The following is a 21,883-nucleotide window of genomic DNA, read 5'->3' as shown; positions in this document are numbered from 1 at the left end:
TAAATCGTTTTTTATTGGAACCAAGGGGGCTTTACGAGAAAAAGGACCTTAAAAGCCCTATCTAAACTTTGCCGAGTTCGATCCCATTCAAGATCAATTCAACCAGGGGCACATCTGCGGATTTCGAATAGAACACGCGACTTGGCTAATGTTTATTTGCTCAATGAATGAAAAATATTGACGAGGACGTAGAGCCGGCCAGCAGGTCAGAATTAGCGTTAATTAAATAAATACATTGCCCAGATCCGCAGACTCACAGATTCAACAAAAGTACCCATGTGTTTACCTAACTAAACTCAACGGAATTGGATGTGCATGTCTCAAAGAAATCCGCCGACAAATAAATATAGCCAAACAACTGCCGAAGTATATTCCTCTTGGGGGTGGAAAAACGTATAATACAATATAATAATACAATAGAGAAGATCCCCCAGACGTATCAACACGTGCACAAGTTCGCAAGTGGGAAAGATCTATTAAAAGAGAAATCATAAAAATAGATTAGCAATGTTCATTTGCGTCATATATGTGAAATATTAATAACAAAAAAGTTTCAATCTCCAAATTGAATTGCCAAAGATAAAGAAATTAATTTGGAAACACAGAAGATTTTGTGGTGTCACATAAATCTCCTGGGAAAAATTCAAAAATGTGCTTTCTGACTATGTTTCTAGACATTTCTATATTGAGCCTACTGATTTTTGGACTTAACAACATATATTCTTGTTCATTTTTCAAAGATACCATATATATTTAAAGAAATAAAATGAATTATATCATATATATGTTTCCAAGAACAGAAAATGAAGAGGTGAGATTTTTGCACAGCTGTGATAAGTGGATGAATGGATAATTATGAGTAGAACCTGCTAGAAGTAGCAAACGATGTGCGAAAGCTTTTCTTCTGCTGAACTCTTCACCAAGACATTGCCTTCTTTTAGGAACTTGGTATAATAAACACCGAGTGCTTTGCAACTAGGAAAATCCCAAGCTTCTTTACCCACACTCGGTAAAACTTTGATCAACTAGCCAAGAAGATGGAAATAAATCCCACATTTTGAACATTTTCTTGAAATATTATTTATTCATTTAAAAATATATAATGTTGCTTGTTTTTTTTTTTTGTTGTTTCGTTTCTTTTCCTTCATATGACATTTTGGAATGATTATTTAATGCATTACATCGGCTTGTCTCTAGGTGTGTGTAGTTTGGGTGTATCCGTGTGTGGGTGTTTAGTCAGATTTAATCGCTACATAGGCACGTCAGTTCTATTTGTTGATGCTGCTTGCAATGGATCCTTACTATTATACGCTTTAAAATATATGTATATTTATGTATAGTAAATTATATTTCATAGACATCATTCTTTGCATTTCATACAAAAAAATTGTAATCATTTTTGTAAATCTATTTTATAAGCTGCGGCTAATAAATATGATATATAAAAAAAACAAAAAAAAAAAAACTATTTCATAAATTTAGTTTCGTATGCGTTTAAATGTTACATATTTATATATATGGATATATTGTATGTAATGAATATTGAAAATACTTTGCACAGTATGCGTGTGTGTGTGTGTTTTTGTATGTGTGTGGTTTGGTGGAGGGAGGGAATCATTCATTGATTGATTGATTGATAAAAAGCAGTTACAATTTCAAATTGTACAAAAATATAAAAAAAAATACTATATCAACCTTCGCTAACGATCTCTCTTTCTCTCTCTCTCTCTCTCTCTCTCTTGCTTTCTCCTTTGCTCTAACTGCTGACCTTAAAAGCTATACAAAAATAAATCGCAGACAAATTGAATTTCATCCACTACAACAAAAAAATAATAAAATATGTTTCTTAAATTGGCTGTAAATAAATACAGTTCTGAGTCCTCAGCTTAACTTGTCTTCATTTCCCCTCTTTTTCCGCTTTGTTCTTTTGTGGATTTGTTTTTCTCACTTTCAACTAACAATTGGCTACGACTTTTTTTTAAGTTGATCGTTTGTATTGTTTCCATAATTTTTTTTACATAAATTTGGGCTTGGTTGGAGGATGGATTCAGAATAACTGTCTATATGGAAAACGACCAAGAGAAAGAAAGGAGAAAAGTTAGGGAGTGAAAGTTATTAAATTGATGGCTCAACACCACTGTAAACACACAAAAACGGAATTGTTTGTATGTTGTTTTTTTTTTAGAATTTTGGTATGTCTTTGGGAATGTATAAAGTTTTTCTAAAATAAAACTAATTGATGTTTTAATTGACCTAAACTTATTTTAGAATTTAAAATTTGTTTCTACACTTTAACCAAAAAAAACAGTTATTAAAAATCTTAAAAATCATAATTGGCAAATAAGGGGTTTTTAAGAGGTGAGAATTAACACTCGTGATTTTCGAATAAATATTTTCAAAAATGGGCACTTAAAAAATGTTCAGTGGTGTTTAGGCCAGCTTTGCCTCTCTTTCTCCCATCTCTCGCTCTCCCACCTTCTGTCTCGGTCACACGTAATACATTTTACATTCATCTGGTTTTCTAGGTATAGTTTATAATTGCACTTATGTTGCTAGCTTTCTTAACTTTCTCTCTAGCTGCTGTTTGTTTGTTCTGCTTCCGTTCGCTTTGTTCTGATTGTTATTTTATCGTTTGATGCATTAATTTAACTAAATTAAAGTTCAGTACTGAATAATTGCTCATATGTGTGTGTGCGTGAGTAAAAAATAAATTAATTAAAAATAATGCAAATCTTTAAATACATTTCTCAGCTTAAGCACACACACATACGCACGAAAACATGCGATCAATAAATATGTTAATTAAATTATTACATTATCAGCTAAGTGTGTGTGTGTGTGTGTGTTGGTGTAGTGTATGTGTGTGTGGATGAAGGAAGAGGAAGAGGAAAAGGAAGCTGCTAAAATTAAAGAAAGGAAATTATTTCCTCACTTGGAATGAACATGGTTTTTTTTTTTGGGTGCTTTCTGTTTTCTTTGTGTGTGTGACATTCTAGGAATGCTTAGCATATATATTGGATATATATATATAAATCTAATACAGAATCATACAATATATGCTATCTCATATCGATTACAAATACAAATACATTTCAAGCGCGCACTCTCTTTCAAATACTATATAAAAAATACAAGTTGTTGTTGCTGTGCTGGTCTATATGCATATGGATTAGGGTGGCTCGAAAAAAAATAGTATTAAACCCAGTCGTAATTGTCGACAATTTATAGGCATTTCGTCTTGCAAATGGCAGTTCTGCAAAGAAATTTTTCAAAAATATTCTCGAGAAAATATAACAAGTTCAGAGTAAGATCAAATTATAATGTTCGAAATTGCCTACTTAGTTAATACAGTATCTTCTAGAAACTGTATGCTATAAAACAATGATCATAAACCTAGATGTATATTTTCTTTGAAATGGTTTAGAAGCTTAACATTCCTCTTTGGACCTACAAGTTCCAAGTCGAATTGCCTAAAGAATGCCCTCTACGATTCTGCGTCCACTCCACAATGCGTTCTACATTTTAATCTAGGCCTAGATGCTGGGGAGGACGACTTTTGGTCGATCGTCTAGCGCGTGAAGGCACTGAGAAAGTGTGGCCCGCCCATGTCGAACTGCTGCTGCTCGTAGCCGTCGTCGGCCAGGCCAAAACTGCTGCCGGCCAGTCCGGCGCTGCCCGGTACAACGCCGCCGACGCCGGCCAGGCCAGCTGCCGCTGCTGCTGCGGCCGCCACAGTGGCCGCTTTCAGCTGACTAATGGCCAGCATGGGAGGCTTGTCGCCGGGCTTCCAGCGCCGGTGGATGCCCATCGACTTGAGCTTCTGGCAGACGGACGAGGGCGATATATTGATGCCCTTCTCGGCCAGGCGAGCCGACACCTTCCAGTACTGAATGTTGCTGTCCTCCTTGATCAGCTCGAGTATTTCGCGTGTGATCTCCTTGTCCCGCAGCTCGCGTTCCGCGGCCTTCAGGCGGCGACGAGGATGCAGCATCTTCGGCGGCGTCTGTTGCTGCTGATAGTGTGATGTTTCCGCTGGTGTGTGATGACGCAGTTGCTGCTGCTGCTGCTGCTGTTGTTGCTGCTGCTGCTGTTGTTGAAGTAGCAACTCCTGTTGCTGGCGTTGCTGTTTGATTAGCTCCATTTGCTCCATTTGCTGTTGCTGCTGTCGCTGCATCTCCTGCTGCTGCTGCTGGCGTTGCTGCTGCTCCTGTTGTTGTTGCTGATGTTGCTGCTGCTGCTGCTGCTGCTCCTTGGCGCTAAACTCCTCGGAATGCCTGCCATCGGACCGCTTGTTGCGGTATGACAGAGGCACTCCCTTGAGAATGGCATCGCGCACCTTCCAAGCCGTCATTTGGGAGACATTGAGGGCCCTGGCTATCTCCATGGTGGAGGAGTTCTGGGCCACCAACAACTTGGCCATGGCGTACTTTTCGTCATCGATAAAGACATTCGGCTTGCGGGGCTTCTTGCCAGTTGGAGTGGCAGTCGATGTGGCTGCGGATGAGCCAGGAACGGGTAATGGGGCAGCGGTATTGCTGCTGGAGCTGCCATTGCTGCGAAGGGAAAGATTTAAGTATGTATAGGATAAGGCAAGTAACCTTTCAACACTCACCTCTCATTGCTGTTCATGTGGGGCATGGAGCGCAGGGACAGGTTGACGGGCAGGGCGTGCCTATTGTATGCGGTATAAAATCATGATAAGATTTGCAATCTATTTTAAATTGTAACTATGTATGTATATGTCTCTTATCTCTTCCTATCTCATTTTAATTTTCTAAATAGTAAGTAAAACTTAAAATTGCGATAGCCAAGCTTGAGGATATTGTGATAGAAACTGTTTCTAATAATATCATTAACACTCAAATACCTAAATAAGTAAATATTATAAAGCACGTTTGCCAAAATTCCCAATGACCTTAATTGCCTTTTTAACTATTTGAGAATATTTTCGATAGGGACGGTTGCCAATCATATTATTTAAGCTGAAATATTTATGACTAATGGTAAGATAAGGTTATTAATAAATTTATGGTTTCTCAAATACTATAGAACGCCTATACTTTTTCGATTATTAGTTGTTAGTGTGGGAAACTGTTTTTATTGGGCATTTAAATAATCAGAAATGCCTTTATTGGTTGTTAAAAAATAGACTTACATGACGGCAGGCGGATAGCGTGTGAGCATCGGCATTCCGCCGTTGTGGACCTTCTGCTGCTGCAGTTGCTCCCGCTCGCGATCCCGCTGCTCCCGCTCCCGCTCGCGATGCTGCTGCTGCATCTGCAACTGCTGGGCGTTGACGATGTGGGGGAAGTGCTGCGACTCGGCCAGTAGGCGTTTATAGACCTCAACATCGGTCCGCGCGGCAGCAGCATGGACCTGCACCGGCACTGGAACCCCAACGCCACCGGAACTGCCCATCGATGGCGGCGCCAGTGGTGGTGGTGCGGGCGAAACAGAACCAGGCCGTCTGCCATTCGAATGATGGTCGTTGTTGTTGTCGGTGCCCTCGAAGGGATCGTGCTCAATGGGATCAGAATCAGGATCGGGATCGTAGCCATTGTGAAGCAATCCGCAAACGGCATCCTCATCGCCCATATAGCCAGCCGTTTCCTCGGCACCGATCTCCTCCGCTCCGCACTCATCCACCAGGCCCAGTTGGTGGTGCGAATGGTGGAGATGCTGCTGCTGCTGTCGCTGCTGCTGCTCCTCCTCATCCTCGCTGTCCTGACGCTCCTCTTTGATAAGACCCAAGCCCAGGTGGCTATAGGGTAGGCTCAAATGATGATGCTCCCGTTCGCGTTCGGCCTGTGCTGCTGCGGCTGCTGCCTGCTGCTGCTGCTCCTCCTGCTGTTGCTGCTGCAAGTGCAACTGTTGATGCTGTTGCTGCTGCTGCTGCAGCTGCTGCTGCAGGTGCTGCTCTTCCTGCGAGGGATCCACCACACGCTCATGCAGACTGACACCATTAACCAGACTCTTACGCAGGCGCCAGGCGAAGGTGCGCGAGATGTTCAGCTCGTTGGCAATCACCGTGGTGGTGGCCTCGCGCAGTATCAACTGCTTGGCCAGGGCAATCTTCTTGGCATCCAGCTTGATGCGAGTGCGTCCCTTTCGCTTGTTGGCCAAGCCCAGTCTGGGAGAAATAAACAAGTTCCGAATCAGAAGGGCCCCCCTTTCAACATGAATCCAATTCCATACACTTACTTGCGATTGTTGATATGCAGATCGGGAGCCGTGGGCTTGCGTGCTCCTCCGGCGGCGATCCGCTTGGGAAAATTGTTAAACTGCACAATGTTCTGCTTGAAAAGCTGCTGCAGGGGCCTGAAACGATAGACGAATCGGTCATATAACCAGAATCCATGCAGTTTTCATCATATAGGGATTAACTCACATTTTGGCCGCCTTCGAGGGGCAACCGGTGCGCTTATGCCAACCCAAATGGTGGCCCGTGGGGAAGAGGACATGGCAGTCCGAGCACTGCATGGGCCGGCTGAAGGGAGGAGATCAAATTAATACCGGACTACCACTAGAGGATTCCCCCACACTCACGTTTGGTTGCGACGCTTCTTCACACACCGACCGCGCCGTATGTGCTTCTCCAGAAAGCGCTTGTAGAAGTAGGTCTTGCGGCAGTTGCTGCACTCGTACACCGGACCCGGTGCTCCATGGACGCTCTGCATGTGCGCCTTGAGGATCTGCTTCATCTCGAATATCTGATAGCAATGGGGGCACTGGAAGCCCGGTCCGCGCATACCCTGGACCACGCCAACGCCGGCCACGCCATTGACCAAATCGTTGGGATTCGATGGATCCGCTGGCGCTTCATCGCCCGGCGTGATCAGCTCGATTTCGGGTATCAGCGGCAGCGACATGTCCTCATCATCGTCATCGTCGCCATCGCCATCGTGGTGGTGGTGGTGGTGGTGCCGCTGGTCGAGATCGAGCTCCATATCCTGACCCGGTGGACCGGTGGCGGAGCCATTGGGGAACTTGTTCATCTGATGTTGCATATACTCCTGCATCAGGCGAATGGAGTTGAAGTCGAACGGCTCCTTGGGATGCACGCCATGGACTGTTATTTCGCCATCATCGTTATGATGGTGATGGTTCAAGGGATTTATCTCCTCCACATCATCCTCATTCTCGGCATTGACATCATCCGTCAACTCAAGGCCATTACGATGATGATCCTCATCCGGTTCCTCATCGTTGTTGTTGCCTGATTCGTGATGGTCATCCATCTCCTCCGGGACCTCATCATCTCCCCGATGGCCATTAATGGCCTGGCCATGGCCATTATGCAGCCGCTTGTGTGCCTCTCCAGCGACCACTTCATTGTCGTTATCCTGATCCTGGTCCTGGTCGTTGTCCTCGTCCTCGTCGTCGGAGGAGGAACTGCTGCTGGTGGAACTGCTACCGCTGGCGCTGCTGCTACCGCTGCCACTGCTGCAGCCGCTGCTCTTGGCCTGGTCGACGGCAGCGCTCGCCTCCAGCGGATCCGCGCCCTCGATCTTTTGGAGCCTCAGTTGCTGGCGATAAAAGGTGTCCGCCTCCTCGCACTTCTTCTTGAACACGCAGGCCGATATGGCTGTCTTGGCACAGCCGACGCACACCTGTTGCGGTAGGTTGTCGTTTTTGCTGATCTGTAAGAGTTGCAAGCAACAGCAAGAATCGCATTTAAATTCAAATTTCACCATGGCCAAATGTAACGGACAAGATTGCCACATCGGTGAAAAAATGCCGTCAGTCGTTTAACAAAGTTCATTGTGATTCACGGTTATTACTCACTCGCCGCAAACGGAAATTGCTGATTTTCTTATTCAATCTTAATTATAAAACAAATTAATGCACTCCAATTTCCTATAAATTACTAGAGGTTTGTATGACTCCTTGTACTAAGAACATATTAACTTTACAAAACGATTTTTTTATATATTGCAAAATATTAAAAAAATAACTTTACTTAATGTTTAATTTGTGTTCAAAGTAAACCTAACCATACTTGTTCATAATTTTAATTGAAGAACCATTGTATTTATTAAAATTCCCTGGTAAACGGTTTTATAATTCCCCGGGCGTTGCCAGATTGCTGGGAAATACATTACGAATGCCCAATGACAACATAAAATTCCTTGAATTGGCAACATAATCTACTCAAGTGGGAAAATTGCTGAAATAAACCAGAAAATTGCAGCATTTCAACGGTTGAGAAAAAAGCACATAAGGAGAAAATCAAATTGAAATATGCACATGAATTGTAAAAACACCAATGCGAATAAGAGGGCGAAGACACACGGGCAAGAAAACGAAAACACACAGAGCCACCCCATTCACATTCACGTGCCACCTCTCACCCCTTACTTCACCCCCTACTTCACCCCTTACCAGCCCACCAGAATCGAGGGGCCAACGAACGTCTAAGCCGAACATAAAGTAGGAAATGGGCAAAGAGCAAGTGTACACAGGAGAAAAACAAAGTGGCTCCATTATTAAATCCAACATTTTTAGGTCACATCGTTTGGAAGCGCACGGGTTCAAGTGCCACTGCCCAAGGAATTTTTTTTCATTCATTCAGTTTAATAAATATCATAAACTATGATTCATAAAAATAATATAACTTGTCAATTTGACATTATAAAATTGAAGCCCTGATATCTGGTTCAATAATATGGTTTGCAAGCGCAGGGGTTCAAGTGCCACTGCCCAAGGAATTTTTTTTCATTCTTTCAGTTTAATAAATATCATAAACTATGATTCATAAAAATAATTTAACTTGTCAATTTTACATTATAAAATTAAAGCCCTGGTATCTGGTTCAATAATATGGTATAGGTATTTATAGTATATGGTATAGAATCCATAAAAAATTCTTTTTGTGTAGGAGAGCGACAAAGAGATTAGGAGGAGCTGGCTAAGAGAGAGCCAAGAGAGCCAAGATTGTAAAGTTAGGTAAAGGAAAAATGTGTGGAATTAAGCCAAGCACATACATACAAACAAACACTTCTAAACAGCAATTCAAACGGTAAATTATTTTACAAAAGCCAAAAGCAGAGAAACGAAACGATTCGAAATGAAATGAAATGAAGAAATACAAAATACGAAGACAAGAGACCCACAAGAAATTCCATCGAGCGACGATGGAAAAAATATGAAACGCTCGTTGGAAAAAATTGTATACACAATACACAATACACAATATGAATAAAATAAACTAACCAAAGTCGAAACGAAGCCGAAACCATTCCACCGAACAAATAAACAGAATAAATGGCCAAAGAGGAGTGGAGCAACAAGACAAAGCAATGAAAACTGATTCCAAATTACACACACACACATATGGGGATACAAGATATAATAATACGTACGGGCGAATGTGTATGAAAATTAATATGAATAATAAATACGCAGAGTGCCTGTGTTGGTGTGAATAACTTTCATGTGTTTGCTTTTTTTTTTTTAGTTTTAGTATTCCACGAAGAAGAACACAACAACAATCTTGGATTACACACAAACAGTGGGCTCAAATAGTCGACACACCTTGTTGAAAACAATAATATAGACCCCTCTAAAAAGATATAGGCCTCCTAAGTTAAAACCACAAAATTTACTTCCTTCCATCTAATGTGTTTTGATATATTCTAAGCGCTCTTGGTATTGTAGACGCTTTGTATGGAATACAAATTAGGATCGATTTTATATGCAAACAGCTCGAAAAGCTCTTCAGACTCAATGGGATAGAAAAGAAAACAAGTCATTCACAGCAAATCAGTGAAATCAATAAATACAGGGGTCGCTAGCTAAATGTTTCCAAATTTCAAAAAGAATTTTTCCATGATTTTTAAGGTACTAAGCTACACTATAACACGTGCTAGTTTATTATAACGTCTATTTTAATCAGGCATTATGAAAGCAGTCCTATAATATTTCTTATCAAAAAGTTTATCATCTCAACATGATAAGAGGGCAATGTAAATGGAGAAATATAACTGTTCTACAAACCCAATTTACTTAGTTATTTTAACCGACAGGAGATTTTTAGTAATGCTCACATGGGATATTATACTATAAAATTGATAATACATCTTGATAATTTGTACTGACATCGTTCTTTATACAAGATTCTTACTATTTTATTATACCGTCCTGTTTTCAACACCTTTTGTGTTTCATTTGGCGATTGATCACTGTGTTATGAAAGTCTTTAGTTCTTGACCTTCGGTTCACCCACCTCTTTGTCTTCTGTTCTAACTTCTTAGTGCTAGGATTGCTCCCCATTATTTTATTCTTTGCTCCCCTTTTGCGCTTTTTCCACTCACCTTGACGTTGGCCAACGTGGTAATCTTCTGCCAGAGTGCATCCTCGCCGAAGATGGGTATCATTGGCAGGTTGGCTGTGGATGCTGTGGTGGTGGTGGTGGTGTTGTTGTGCTGCTGGTGGTGGGTGGTGATGCAGATGCGACATAACGGAGCACTTCCGCCCCCAACCTCCTGCTGCTCGCTCTCCATCGCGAGAGTTTGGAACGGAGGGAACTGGAACTGGAACTGAAGGAGATGGAGCTGCTGCAGGAGTAACCGCTGGCCATCAACTGCATGCCTTCCAATGCAACCGGGCTCTTCTGCTTCCACTGAGCGTCGTCGTCGTCGTCGTCGTCGTACCACAAATCTCCGCCAGTGGGTGGATCAGATCAATCACTTATCGTATCCAATATCGATGGAATGATGGAATAGGAAGAGAGAGAGTTCGAGTTGAGCCGGCAACAAGTGGGCACCCCTCTCTCACGCGAGAGAGCAGCGCGCGGAACGAACGGAAAGGAGAGCGTACGTACGGGGAAAACAGAAACGCAGGAACGGAACGTTCCGATTGTACCGACGACGTTTGGTAAACTGAAATGGGAATGCAGAGCAGAACAAGAAAACTATTTATTAATAATGGGGCATAAACGAAAAATGTGTGTACGAAAAAAAAACAAAAAAAAGAAGAATATATACATAGTCGTATGATACGAAGACAGAGACACGCTCAAGACGCAAAGAAAACTAAATAAGAGTTAACAAAACAACGAGCGAGCAAACTAGAAAATAAATGTGAAAAATAAAAAAAACAAACAGGCACACACACACACACACCGATGGCAACACAATGGCACACAGATACAGACATACATACATACTCCTTGCCCGTTCGTACACAGACAGACAGACATATATTTATTGTGTGGATTTCAACAAAAACAACAGCAGCAACAACAAAACAATTCTTACTGTCGTAGCCGCCGTACAAAAGTTATGAACTTGATACACACACTGGCGCACATACAAAAATAAAATTACACAAAAGAAAACAAGTCGAAACTAAAAAATAACATTCATACACACACACAGATACACGGGGTATCTCACAGATACAATGACAGAGACACGAACAAATAATAATAGCAAAAATCGTAACGAAACGAAATGAAATAAAACTTTATATCTACAAAAGTTTGGAATGGGGGGTGGGGGGGGGGGGGGTGCTAAGAGGGTTAGGGGGGTTCGGGGGGTTATAAAGAAGATAGGGCGGAAGACAAAGCACACAAAGTACGATAAATTCATGTTCGCTCTCTTTCGCTCATTATGGAATGGGAAAAATTGCTGTAATTTAGTTGAGCAATTAAGTTTCAGTTTGCCATATTCGCTCCATCGATAAACGCATCTCGATCAATAAATCACCAGCGTCATCGATAAGCCAGCGGCAAAAAGTCATCGAACTATCGACGTTACCATTCCATTTAACTCTATCCCCCCCCCACTAGAAGAACTACTGGAAAGAACAAGGTGAACGAACGGAAATGGAAAATGCGTGGAACACAGCTCAGAGAACTACGAACAAATTCCAAATGCAATTCAAGTTCAGCAACGGAATGCAAAAATTCTCAACCAGTTTCTCCTCCCGAGAACTTTTTGCAGAAAATCATATCCAAAAAAAAAAAACAACCAACAAAACAAAAACAAAAAGGCGCGGACTGTGTGGGGGGCAATGGGGGGATGAGAATCCTAGGCACATGAGTTTGCAAATTGAAATTCTGTTTTGATCTTCTGCGCGATCTCTCTTTTGCCCCCCCCCCATCTGCACTGGAAAGAGAACAAGAATATGCTCTCGCATAATGATGCACGGAGAGCGAGAGCGAAACAGAGAGAGGGGGATAGCACCTGGAAACTGGAACTGGTAAGAAGACCAAAGCAATTTGCAATACATATTTGTACAACGAGTACTAAACCCCCCTCCTCCCACTCCTTGAAGAAACATAATGCATAGCAAGATATGAACACAGTCGAATCTAGATATAAGAAATGTGAACTTTAGTGGTTTCAGATCTAAAGTTTCAGATCCTAACTTTTATTATGCTTTAAAGGATTTCAATAGGTCTATTACTTGGGTTCTATAAAACTAAAATTAAATTCTGGAAACTGGAACTGGTAAGACCAAAGCAATTTGCAATACATATTTGTACAACGAGTACTGAACCCCCCCACCCACTCCCACTCCCACTCCTTGAAGAAACATAATGCCTAGCAAGATATGAACACAGTCGAATCTAGATATAAGAAATGTGAACTTTGGAGGTTTCAGATCTAAAGTTTCAGATCCTAACTTTTATTATGCTTTAAAGGATTTCAATAGGTATATTACTTGGGTTTTATAACACTTAAATTAAATTCTGGAAACTGGAACTGGTAAGAAGACCAAAGCAATTTGCAATACATATTCGTACAACGAGTACTAAACCCCCCCACTCCCACTCCTTGAAGAAACATAATGCCTAGCAAGATATGAACACAGTCGAATCTATTTATAAGAAATGTGAGCTTTACAGGTTTCAGATCTAAAGTTTCAGATCCTAACTTTTATTATGCTTTAAAGGATTTCAATAGGTCTATTACTTGGGTTTTAACACTAAAATTAAATTCTTTACACTACCCCAAACACAGCAACAAAAATCTTAAGAGTGCAATCTTTAAACAGATAAACCTCAGATCGTAAAAATCATTGCATACTGTTCGCCGTCCTAACCAGTTGCCTGGCGACTTACATAGTTTATACAAAGAAACTAATTTTTCTCCGCTGAGCATATTATTTAAAAGTCTTGACTTAAGCTTAATTGAAACACCTAATTAATTCTGTAATTTTATAGCGAATTCAAAGTGCAAAAATGTCAAAGTCAAAGCGTTTTCGTATACTATTAAAACTGGAACCACTTTTTATTACAAATAATTCGAGAAACAAAACTTGTTTGCGTTCCATAAACAATCTTTAAAAGAAACTTGAATTTTTATGAGACAGATGGTGGTGGTTGGAATTATGGAAGTTCGACTGTATATGAATAGTTTTCATGTCTGTAAGAGGCCCGCATATGGAGCTACCCCTCTGGCTTCCACCTCTTCTCTATCAATTACCATTTCAAGTCAGAGCCAGACATTGTTTAAAGTTTAAAATAAAAATTAAATAAAGTGGAACCCATATAAAGGCGCGTGATGTTGGTCAAGTGGGGGGGGGGGGCTTGAAGGGTAAGCGGAGCGTTGTTGGTGGGAAACGTCGCGGTTTTACACACATGTATGAGGAAATATATACGGTATACGGAGCAAGAAAAGAAAAACTTTATAACAAACGAAATGCTTATTACTTATGAGAAGAGGGTGGTGGGGTGGTGGTGGTGGGTAGTGCGTAAGAGTCGAGCGGAAAAGCAGGCAGAAAAGTCAAGAAACTCGAGATTTCTGTTTCTGCACAAAGACAAGACTAGGAGACTAGGAGACCCAAGAGAGAGAGCGAAGATTTCGTGGAGCAGAGCCGAAGTCAAAGCTCCAAACGAACCGAGGCGAACCCCAACACGAACCTCAAAACGAACCCCCAAACGAACCCGAACCCGAACTCGAAACCGAACCGAACTGAAACTGAACTGAACTGAACTGAACTGAACGACTCTACTCCGCAACTATTCAAGAAGTCGCGTCGAGAAAAGCAAATACACACTACTTATACTTACACTTACTATCCCATATATCCCAGAGAAAGACATGTGTGTTGGTTGCCTGCCTGCCTGCCTTTGCTTGTTGGTTTACCTCCACTCACACTGTGAGACTTAAAACTTTGTTATTTCTTTTTTATGATTATTTTAGCTATTGTACAGTTCCACAGAAAATTTATACACCGCACACGAACGACCAACTTACAAGGGGGCGGTGGGTGGCGCACGGTTGATGGTGGGTTTTTACTATACATACAGACATACCATACCATACCATACCATACCATACAGAATTTAATATTTGTGAGCATATTTGCGGACGGCTATGGAATGGTATAGAATAGAATAGAAGCACAAGAACGCTGAGAAGACGATGGAGCACATCTAGAAGAATTGAAGACAGAACGCTCGACGACAAAGTAAACTTTGTTGTATCGGTATTCGTACCGTGTGTGAGCAAGTACTAGATAAATTCTAAACGCTGTCGTTGACTTAGAAAGTATTCCAAATAATGAAAGAAGCACAAGAAACGGGCAATTCTTCTGTCAGCTTACCAGCGTTCTTTTTCTCTTTCCTAAGATCAAGAAGATCAAGAACCCGAAGAAGTGGAGAAATGAGCAAAAAACCTTCCATGGCCTTGCATAACAAATTGCTGTGTTCATAATTGATTTGAGACTCCTGCATGAGCAAAAAGAGGAAGAGAGTTGTGAGAGAAGAAAGCGGAAAAAGAGGGTTGCAAGCTGAAGAGATTACACTGATTATGCAATGCCCCCAAAAGAATATCATTATTCGTATCTATGTACAACTCTCGCAGACATTCTTCTAAGCATGCATGGGCAACTACAGTGATGGCTACCAAATTGCATATTAAAGATGTTCTAGCTATTTAACCACCGACAATTCCAATCGATAATGCTCATCTAAAATAAGTAAAACTTTCCTATAAATACGATATATGTAGTGTCTAAAGTGCTTGTTTACACTAACTCGTTTTCTGACTATACAAGTGGAAGTTTTGTTGATGAAACTCACACCATTAATAAATAATGATATACTGATTGCAAGGCTTGATATCCAGATGTGTTTATAATATTTATACCAGGTACTCCTACAGATGGGGGTACATTGTATTAATCCGAATGTGTGTAGTAACAGGTAGAATGTTTTGTTTGGAGATCTTAAATTACCTTTTCAGCGAAGTTTTAGAAAGTTCTATATCAAACGCATCTTATTACCATCTCAAGATCAAGATAGCTCACTATTTATGATATTTCACTTAGCCAGCGAACACTGTGCTGCATATTGAGACCTCATATGAACGGTCGGTGGTCGATGGTCGATGGTAAAGAGGTGGGAGATCGAGGTGAGGTGAGGTTGGTAATTACAAACTCACGACAATGTGCGACGTGAACAATAATTTTACGTGTACTTGCAATAACAATAGCTCCGGAAGAAGACACACCAACACAAACACACACACACACGAGTGATTACTACTGTGGCCTGGGTATCTGTGTGAGGAAATGTACACTTACAAGCCATCTGTAAGTTCAACCATTATAAAAATAATAAAGAGAAGATTGGAATGTGTTTGTTCGTTTGTTTTGTTTGTTTCCTTTCCCTCAGTTGACGAGATATTAATTTCGATAGTCGCTCAATATCGATATCAACCCACCCGGTGGTAGGTAGTATCAGGTTTATCTGATTATGTAAACAATTTGCCCAACTATATGCCCCGGTATTATATGCACACACATACGTTAAATAAAACCTAGATAAACGCTGAGGTTTTCGTTTCGCCGAAATACCCAAATAAATATTGCAATTAAAATTTCTACAGAATTCGAAAGAAAACAAAAAAGAAATTGGAGAGACAGAAGACTGAAGACCGGAGACCGGAGAAGCCCAAGACCAGAGGAATGCGTACAAAGAAAAGCTCCAGCTCCAAGAAAGCAAATAAATGCTCGCTGATAATGAAGATTGCGACAATGATGATGATGACGATGATGGAGAGAGAGGATATGAAGTCTACAAAAATAATATGTAAGGAAGCGCAACGAGGGGGCTGTAAACCACCAAGTAAACCGACCGATTCCACAAAAGGAGATGCGTGTGGGCGGGTGGGAGTGCCGAGAAGAAAAGGAACAGCTCGAGAAGACGACCGGAGAAGAACAGGAATCAAAACTGGGAGCCAAAGGGGGAAAAGCCAGACCAAAAACTAGATGAAAAACTTGGCAATGGCAATGTAGATAAGCCAGAGATGAGAGGAGAGCGCATGGCAAACAGAGAACCGAGAGTTGGGAACAGGGAACTACTAGGGAACCTATGTAGAACTGAGGACTGAAAACCGAAGAACGCCGATGCGAAAGAACCGCGAGCCCAGAAACGAGAAGAAACCAGCCAGAAGAAAGAACCAGGCGCGCTCAATAGACAAGTTTCATATCCAGCAACTTGCCCATAAAAGCATCAAAGATGCGGCACCCTCTCTCTTTACATCTTCCCATCAGTGTTGCAAAAAAAAAAAAAAAAAAAAAACAGATGTGTACAAAATAATAGGAGCCTAAAAGATATGGTATAGTGTTTTTATACCCGGAAGAAACCGCTACTGACCAAATACATAAGAATGTATTTGTAAGATACATTTGCAGAACCTCAGAAACTGAATAGTAGTAAAACGCTCTTATAAGACCTCATCATATCAGTAAAGCCCATTGTTTTAGCCCCCAAATGTGGGTCGCAATTGCTGACAAAATTAAATAATATATTTTTAGGAAATTCACTTAGACACCTTCTGGAAGAATTTAAATATATAAATTCAGCAAATTGGATCGACAATGAGAACAGGGTTACTATTATTTCGACCTCATTTGTAAGTCTCAAGGGGAATTGCACTGGAAATCCTCCAACCGCAAGAGCTCGCTTGATTGATACCCTGTAGGGGGGGGTTTTGGGTGAATGGGGAGGAGATCGTTTGGTGCGGTTTGTTCGTTTGGTCGGGAAACCACAGAAAGAGAAAGAAAACAAGAACCAAACGAAAAAGAAACTGTGCAGCATAGAAAAGTTTACAGCTTGAAAAATATTTTTATGGCCTTACATTTTGTGCTTGACTCTTGAGTGCAAGAGAGAGAGAGGGAGACGAGTGCAAAGGAGATAGCAAGAGCACGTGCAATAAATGCAATTACCACATTCAAGCTAGCATCTGTCTCCATGTGTGTGTGTGTGTGTGTGAGTGTGCGAGTTTATGGGTTCAAGTTGTACATTTTCTACAGACTTTTATAGACGCTTCTGATATAAGAGGTATCAAGGGTAGATTGGTTTTCACACTTAACGCTAAGCCTTTTAGCCTTGGGACTGTATGACGAGGCAACAACTCTTACAATTTAAACAGTATGTACTTTCGTACACCTTCATATGGTATTTAAAAAACAGCAGCTTATAGAACAAAGTATAGTGGTCCTTGCAATTCCAGATTCTGGCAAAATTAAAGCTAATAAATCGATACATATTCAGAGTTTTCAGTGAGCCTTGTCTATAAAACCAGTTTCGAACACACATTATTATAAGTTATTGTATAATCTAAATGATATGCCATTATAAAGTGTACTCGAAAAAAAACTAGTTGTAAAACATGAGAGTTTTGGAAATAGCACTACCTTTTGGAATCCCTTAAAAATAGTTAGGTATAGTTTATTAGGGGTATCACATAGTCGCATACTAGGACCTTTTCCAACACTACTTATCTATTTTATGCGTTCACCAAACTTGAGAAGCAAAAAACAAATAAAGAGGAAAAAACTTGGAACTTAAACGACATTTGACTTTGCACTGTCTTTGCGTTTTCTTTGCCTTTTGCTTTTTTGCTTGCGACTTGCATTTGTTATTGTTGCCTTTGCCTTTGCTGTTGGCTTTTTTTCTTCTGCTTTTTTTTTCTGTTACTGCACTTACATTTGTCGTATATTTTTTATTCAAACATACCTACATATTTTTTCTTCATATGCATTTTATGTGCGTGTGAGTTGTCTATGATTGTCGAGGGTATGTGTGTGTGTGTGTGTATAGGTGCATGTGCATGTGTGTGTGTGCTTGCCTCGGATCAAATTTGTTGAATTGTTTATTTAGTGCGCTGCTCTATTGTTGTTGCTGTTGCTGTAGCTGTTTATTGCTATTGCCGTGTGTGTTGCCTTGTTGTTTTTTCCACCGTGTGTTTTTTCCTCTCTTTTTATTATATTTTTTTTTCGTTATTGTTATTATCGTTAGTTGGCTGCAGCAGTTGCATTCGCTCTCATCGTCTTTTGTTTCATTTTTTTTCCGTCTCTTTCGTTTTTGGTATTTGTAAATTACATAAATTGTCTTGGACTATAAATTACGGGAAGATTATTATGGATTGTTGGCTGTGTGTCTTGTCTGCTTGTCTTGGTAACGAAACGAAACGATACGAATAAAAAACCGCACTCAAAAGTCACTCTCCGCTTCGAGTTCGTTTTTTATGCTTTTATAGAGATCTGCATTTAATGATACTCGAGTAGTTACATATGCATATCGGCAACTCTTTGTTTTTTTTTTCTTTTAGTGTACCTGTGTGAGTGCCACCAGCATACAGCTGTGTCCGCAATAATAGTCATATTTTCATGTTCTTAACAATGCTAAGAGTAATAGTTTAGAAACTACATATATTATAATATATTACAACCATATTATATTATATATATTAGTTTATACATATATTAGTATATTAGAATATAAGTTATAACTATTACTATCGCATTTTTTATCATAGCAATTTTTAGGCTGTTAAAAAGTAGATGTATATTTTAAATATGCATGTATCTAAAATTACCACTATTATCTTGAACCCAGCTGTAAATAGGTGTGTGTTTCTTCTTGTTGCAGTTTTTATTTGAGCTCTGTTTGTTGTTTTTGTTTCTGAGTCACAGAGAAGCAAGCTTGGAAATTGGAAATGGGATATGGTAATGGTAATGTTAACAAATATGTGCAGCTCCACTCGTCTAGTGAGTTTTTGTCTTCTTTTTCTGCAAATGCCAGCTAGGCAGCTATAGGAAAAAAAAGGGAAGGGCCCCAAAAGAGGCAAAGGATCACAAAAGGGGTAGGTGATCACTCGCACAAAACAGGAATCTTTTACCTTTTTTATGGCGGAACCCATCAGGTTATCGCATTTTTCTGCCAAGTACACAAATTATGGCTTGCGAAAAAGACCAAAATAATTGATTGTAATTTATTTGGGTTGATAATTACATTTGTATTTATGTTCTTCGTTCTGCATTTCATGATTTTACATGGAATATTACTACACCAACTAGCCAACAGTATCATTTGACCTATGTACATAAGTATGTAACAAGTGTCATGTATCACTGAATCTGGGGCGGTGTAACTTAAAACTCGACATTATATATGTACATATGACTTTAAAGTTTTTGGCTTAAAAAATTATAAATAAAAGATGCTAAAAAAAACAATTTTGTATAACCGGGTGTCAAAATGTATTCTGTTCAACATGTAATTTTAAGATTCCTTTAAACCAATGTTCGAAAGTTCCTTTAAAACAATGTCCGAAAGTTCCTTTGATCCAATGTTCGAAAGTTTCTTTGATCCAATGTTCTAACTAGAAACCAATTCGAATATCAATTAGTAAACGGCTCATTAACCAACACTGGTCAGGAGATTTATTCCGTGAGAACTAGAAACTTTGTGGGTGCCAACAATAAAACGAAACTAATGGAAAAAACATTATTGTGGCAATCTCGATGGGGCTATGTAATTAATTTTCAAGAGTTGAGATCTTTGAGAGCTCCACATCTTAATGTTGCATAACAGCCGAGATTCCAATCAGAATTTGTGAACATCAAAGTAAAAACTTATCGGAACTGTCGCAGAGTAACCGTTATGCATGCGTGTGCGTGTGCGTGTTTGATTTTAAGTTCGATTTTTTTTAGTGATCGACGAACATGCGGTGTAGAAATTTCCGCTAACTAAAACAACAACAAAAATTTCACTTAATTCAATTTATGTACAATGCAAACACACACACACATACCCGCGCATAGGCGAGGGCACTTACAGATAGAAAACATACAGACATTGTCGGTTTAACCTGACTTGTTTTTCTCTATTTTATCAAGCGGGTGATCAAATACGAAAGAACAATAAACACACACACACACATTCTCGGATTCTTAAACATTTTCGTAGGCATATTCAAAAAAACAAAAAAAAAAAAACGTAATCTTTAGACACACAGATACAGATATACCGACAAACATACAGACACCAGCGGGCAGACATACACACAAATACAAGTTAACGCACTGATTTAACGTAACTATTTTAATAAGAACTAGCGGAGAAAGAGAGGGCCAAGAAAAATGAGAGAAAATGACAGGGGAGACTGAGAGCGCGATAGAGCGAGAGAGCGGCGCGCAAAAGGAGAGCCAAGCCAAAGCAGAAAAGGGGAGCACAAGGAGCGTGCGAGCGGGACAGGGATACCAGGCAATAGCAATAATAACAATAATAAATTGAAGAGTTAAACTAATAATGAAAATATGTGTGCATGTGTGTTTGCCTCTGATTGTATGTAGTATGTCTCTCTGTATGTAGGTTCGGCTCTCTCGCTCTAACGAGTAGTATAGTAATAATAAAGTCAAGTAAAATCGTCGTCGCACATACCTTTATTTAGTCGAAATTGCTATGTATTTATCTTGCTTCTTCTTCTTCGTTTTTGACGTTGACTTCGCTGCTTTGCTATGCTGCTTACTGTTGTTGTTGCTGCTGCTGCTGTTGTTGTTGTTACTGCTGCTGCTGTTTTTGTTGTTGCCGCTGCTGTTATTGTTATTTGCCGTTGGTTTCGTGTTGTTGTTTTTGTTGTTTTTCTTTTTCTCTTATAAGTTTTTCACACACAACAGAATCAAAATGGAATGTGAATGTGTAAAATTGTATTTATTACTGCTTTTTTTTTTTTTGAAGTAGTTGCCTTGAATGTCTGTGTCTGTGTTTTGTGTGTGTGTGCGAGAGTAGTAAATTATGTTAGTGCTTATATAAATTTTAATACCGTTGCTCTGATTTGATTTGTTCTTTGCTTTGCTTTTCTTTTCTTTGCGCTTGGCTTTTCTTCTTGCCGTTCTTTTCGCTGCACATTCCAATTGAAGGAAAACCCGAGAGAACAAGAACCAAAAACAAACAAACAAAAAGGAGGGGGTCAAAGAGGGGGGGGGGGGGTGAAGAGGAGACGCGACGACACACGCACGCAGTCAAATCGCAGTTATAAAATGTATGTTTATCTCTCTGTGTGTATGTATGTATGTATGTAACGCTGGCGAATGACAATCAAAGGTAAACACAATTAAGAATGCGCCTATTGTTGCAACTGTCGTTGCTGTTGTTGTTGTTGTTGTTGTTGCGATTATCGCCGTCGTTGTTATTATTGTTATTTGACTTTTGTAGAGCGGCAAAGGTAAACTACGCTACCTGTACCTGCCAACTGGCGCCGCATCACACGAGCACACACGTCCGCTCACGTCGAGAACCAAAACAAAAATGCGGTACAACATGGCATATGCTGTCATTCCACCAGCCATTCACTCGCCACAGTCGAACTTCGGTGGCACGAACCTCGCTCCACGTTCGCATTAAAAGTTCGAGTTGGAGGAACTGCATGATTTTGTTTTATTTTGTGTTAACAGTATTTTATACATATGTATGTACATAGGTTTGTATGCATTATTAATTTAATTTGTATGAAAAATTATAAATTATCAACTTTTACCATTTAATCTGCTGACTCATAAAACATTTATCCTGGAAAATCGCGACTTATAAAAATAAAATTTGGTTCCAGTTAGATAAAAATACCAGTTATGGAAGGGA

The 21,883-nt window shown here is 40.1% G+C and overlaps 1 protein-coding gene across 2 annotated transcripts; it reads right to left on the bottom strand.

Moving 5' to 3' along the window:
• Positions 1 to 2,008: 2,008 nt before the first annotated feature.
• Positions 2,009 to 21,533, bottom strand: LOC119556016. 2 transcript variants are annotated; one of them, XM_037867788.1, is made up of 9 exons: positions 20,687 to 21,533; positions 10,823 to 10,880; positions 10,314 to 10,688; positions 6,547 to 7,640; positions 6,389 to 6,487; positions 6,202 to 6,318; positions 5,156 to 6,130; positions 4,613 to 4,672; positions 2,009 to 4,553 (listed from the first exon to the last, which is right to left on the bottom strand). In XM_037867788.1, the coding sequence occupies exons 3-9, from the start codon at positions 10,500 to 10,502 to the stop codon at positions 3,569 to 3,571; spliced, it is 3,519 nt and encodes a 1,172-aa protein (XP_037723716.1). In that variant the 5' UTR covers positions 10,503 to 10,688; positions 10,823 to 10,880; positions 20,687 to 21,533; the 3' UTR covers positions 2,009 to 3,568. The 2 variants fall into 2 exon arrangements, with proteins under 2 accessions (XP_037723716.1, XP_037723715.1); XM_037867787.1 differs by having other exon boundaries at positions 10,314 to 10,880; positions 20,687 to 21,005; positions 21,491 to 21,509.
• Between the last annotated feature and the right edge of the window lie 350 nt (positions 21,534 to 21,883).

Source organism: Drosophila subpulchrella, chromosome X (assembly GCF_014743375.2).
Source record: "Drosophila subpulchrella strain 33 F10 #4 breed RU33 chromosome X, RU_Dsub_v1.1 Primary Assembly, whole genome shotgun sequence".
Lineage (NCBI taxonomy): Eukaryota > Metazoa > Arthropoda > Insecta > Diptera > Drosophilidae > Drosophila > Drosophila subpulchrella.
Note: the sequence above shows the minus strand (reverse complement) of the source record. Positions and strands in the feature narration are given on the sequence as shown.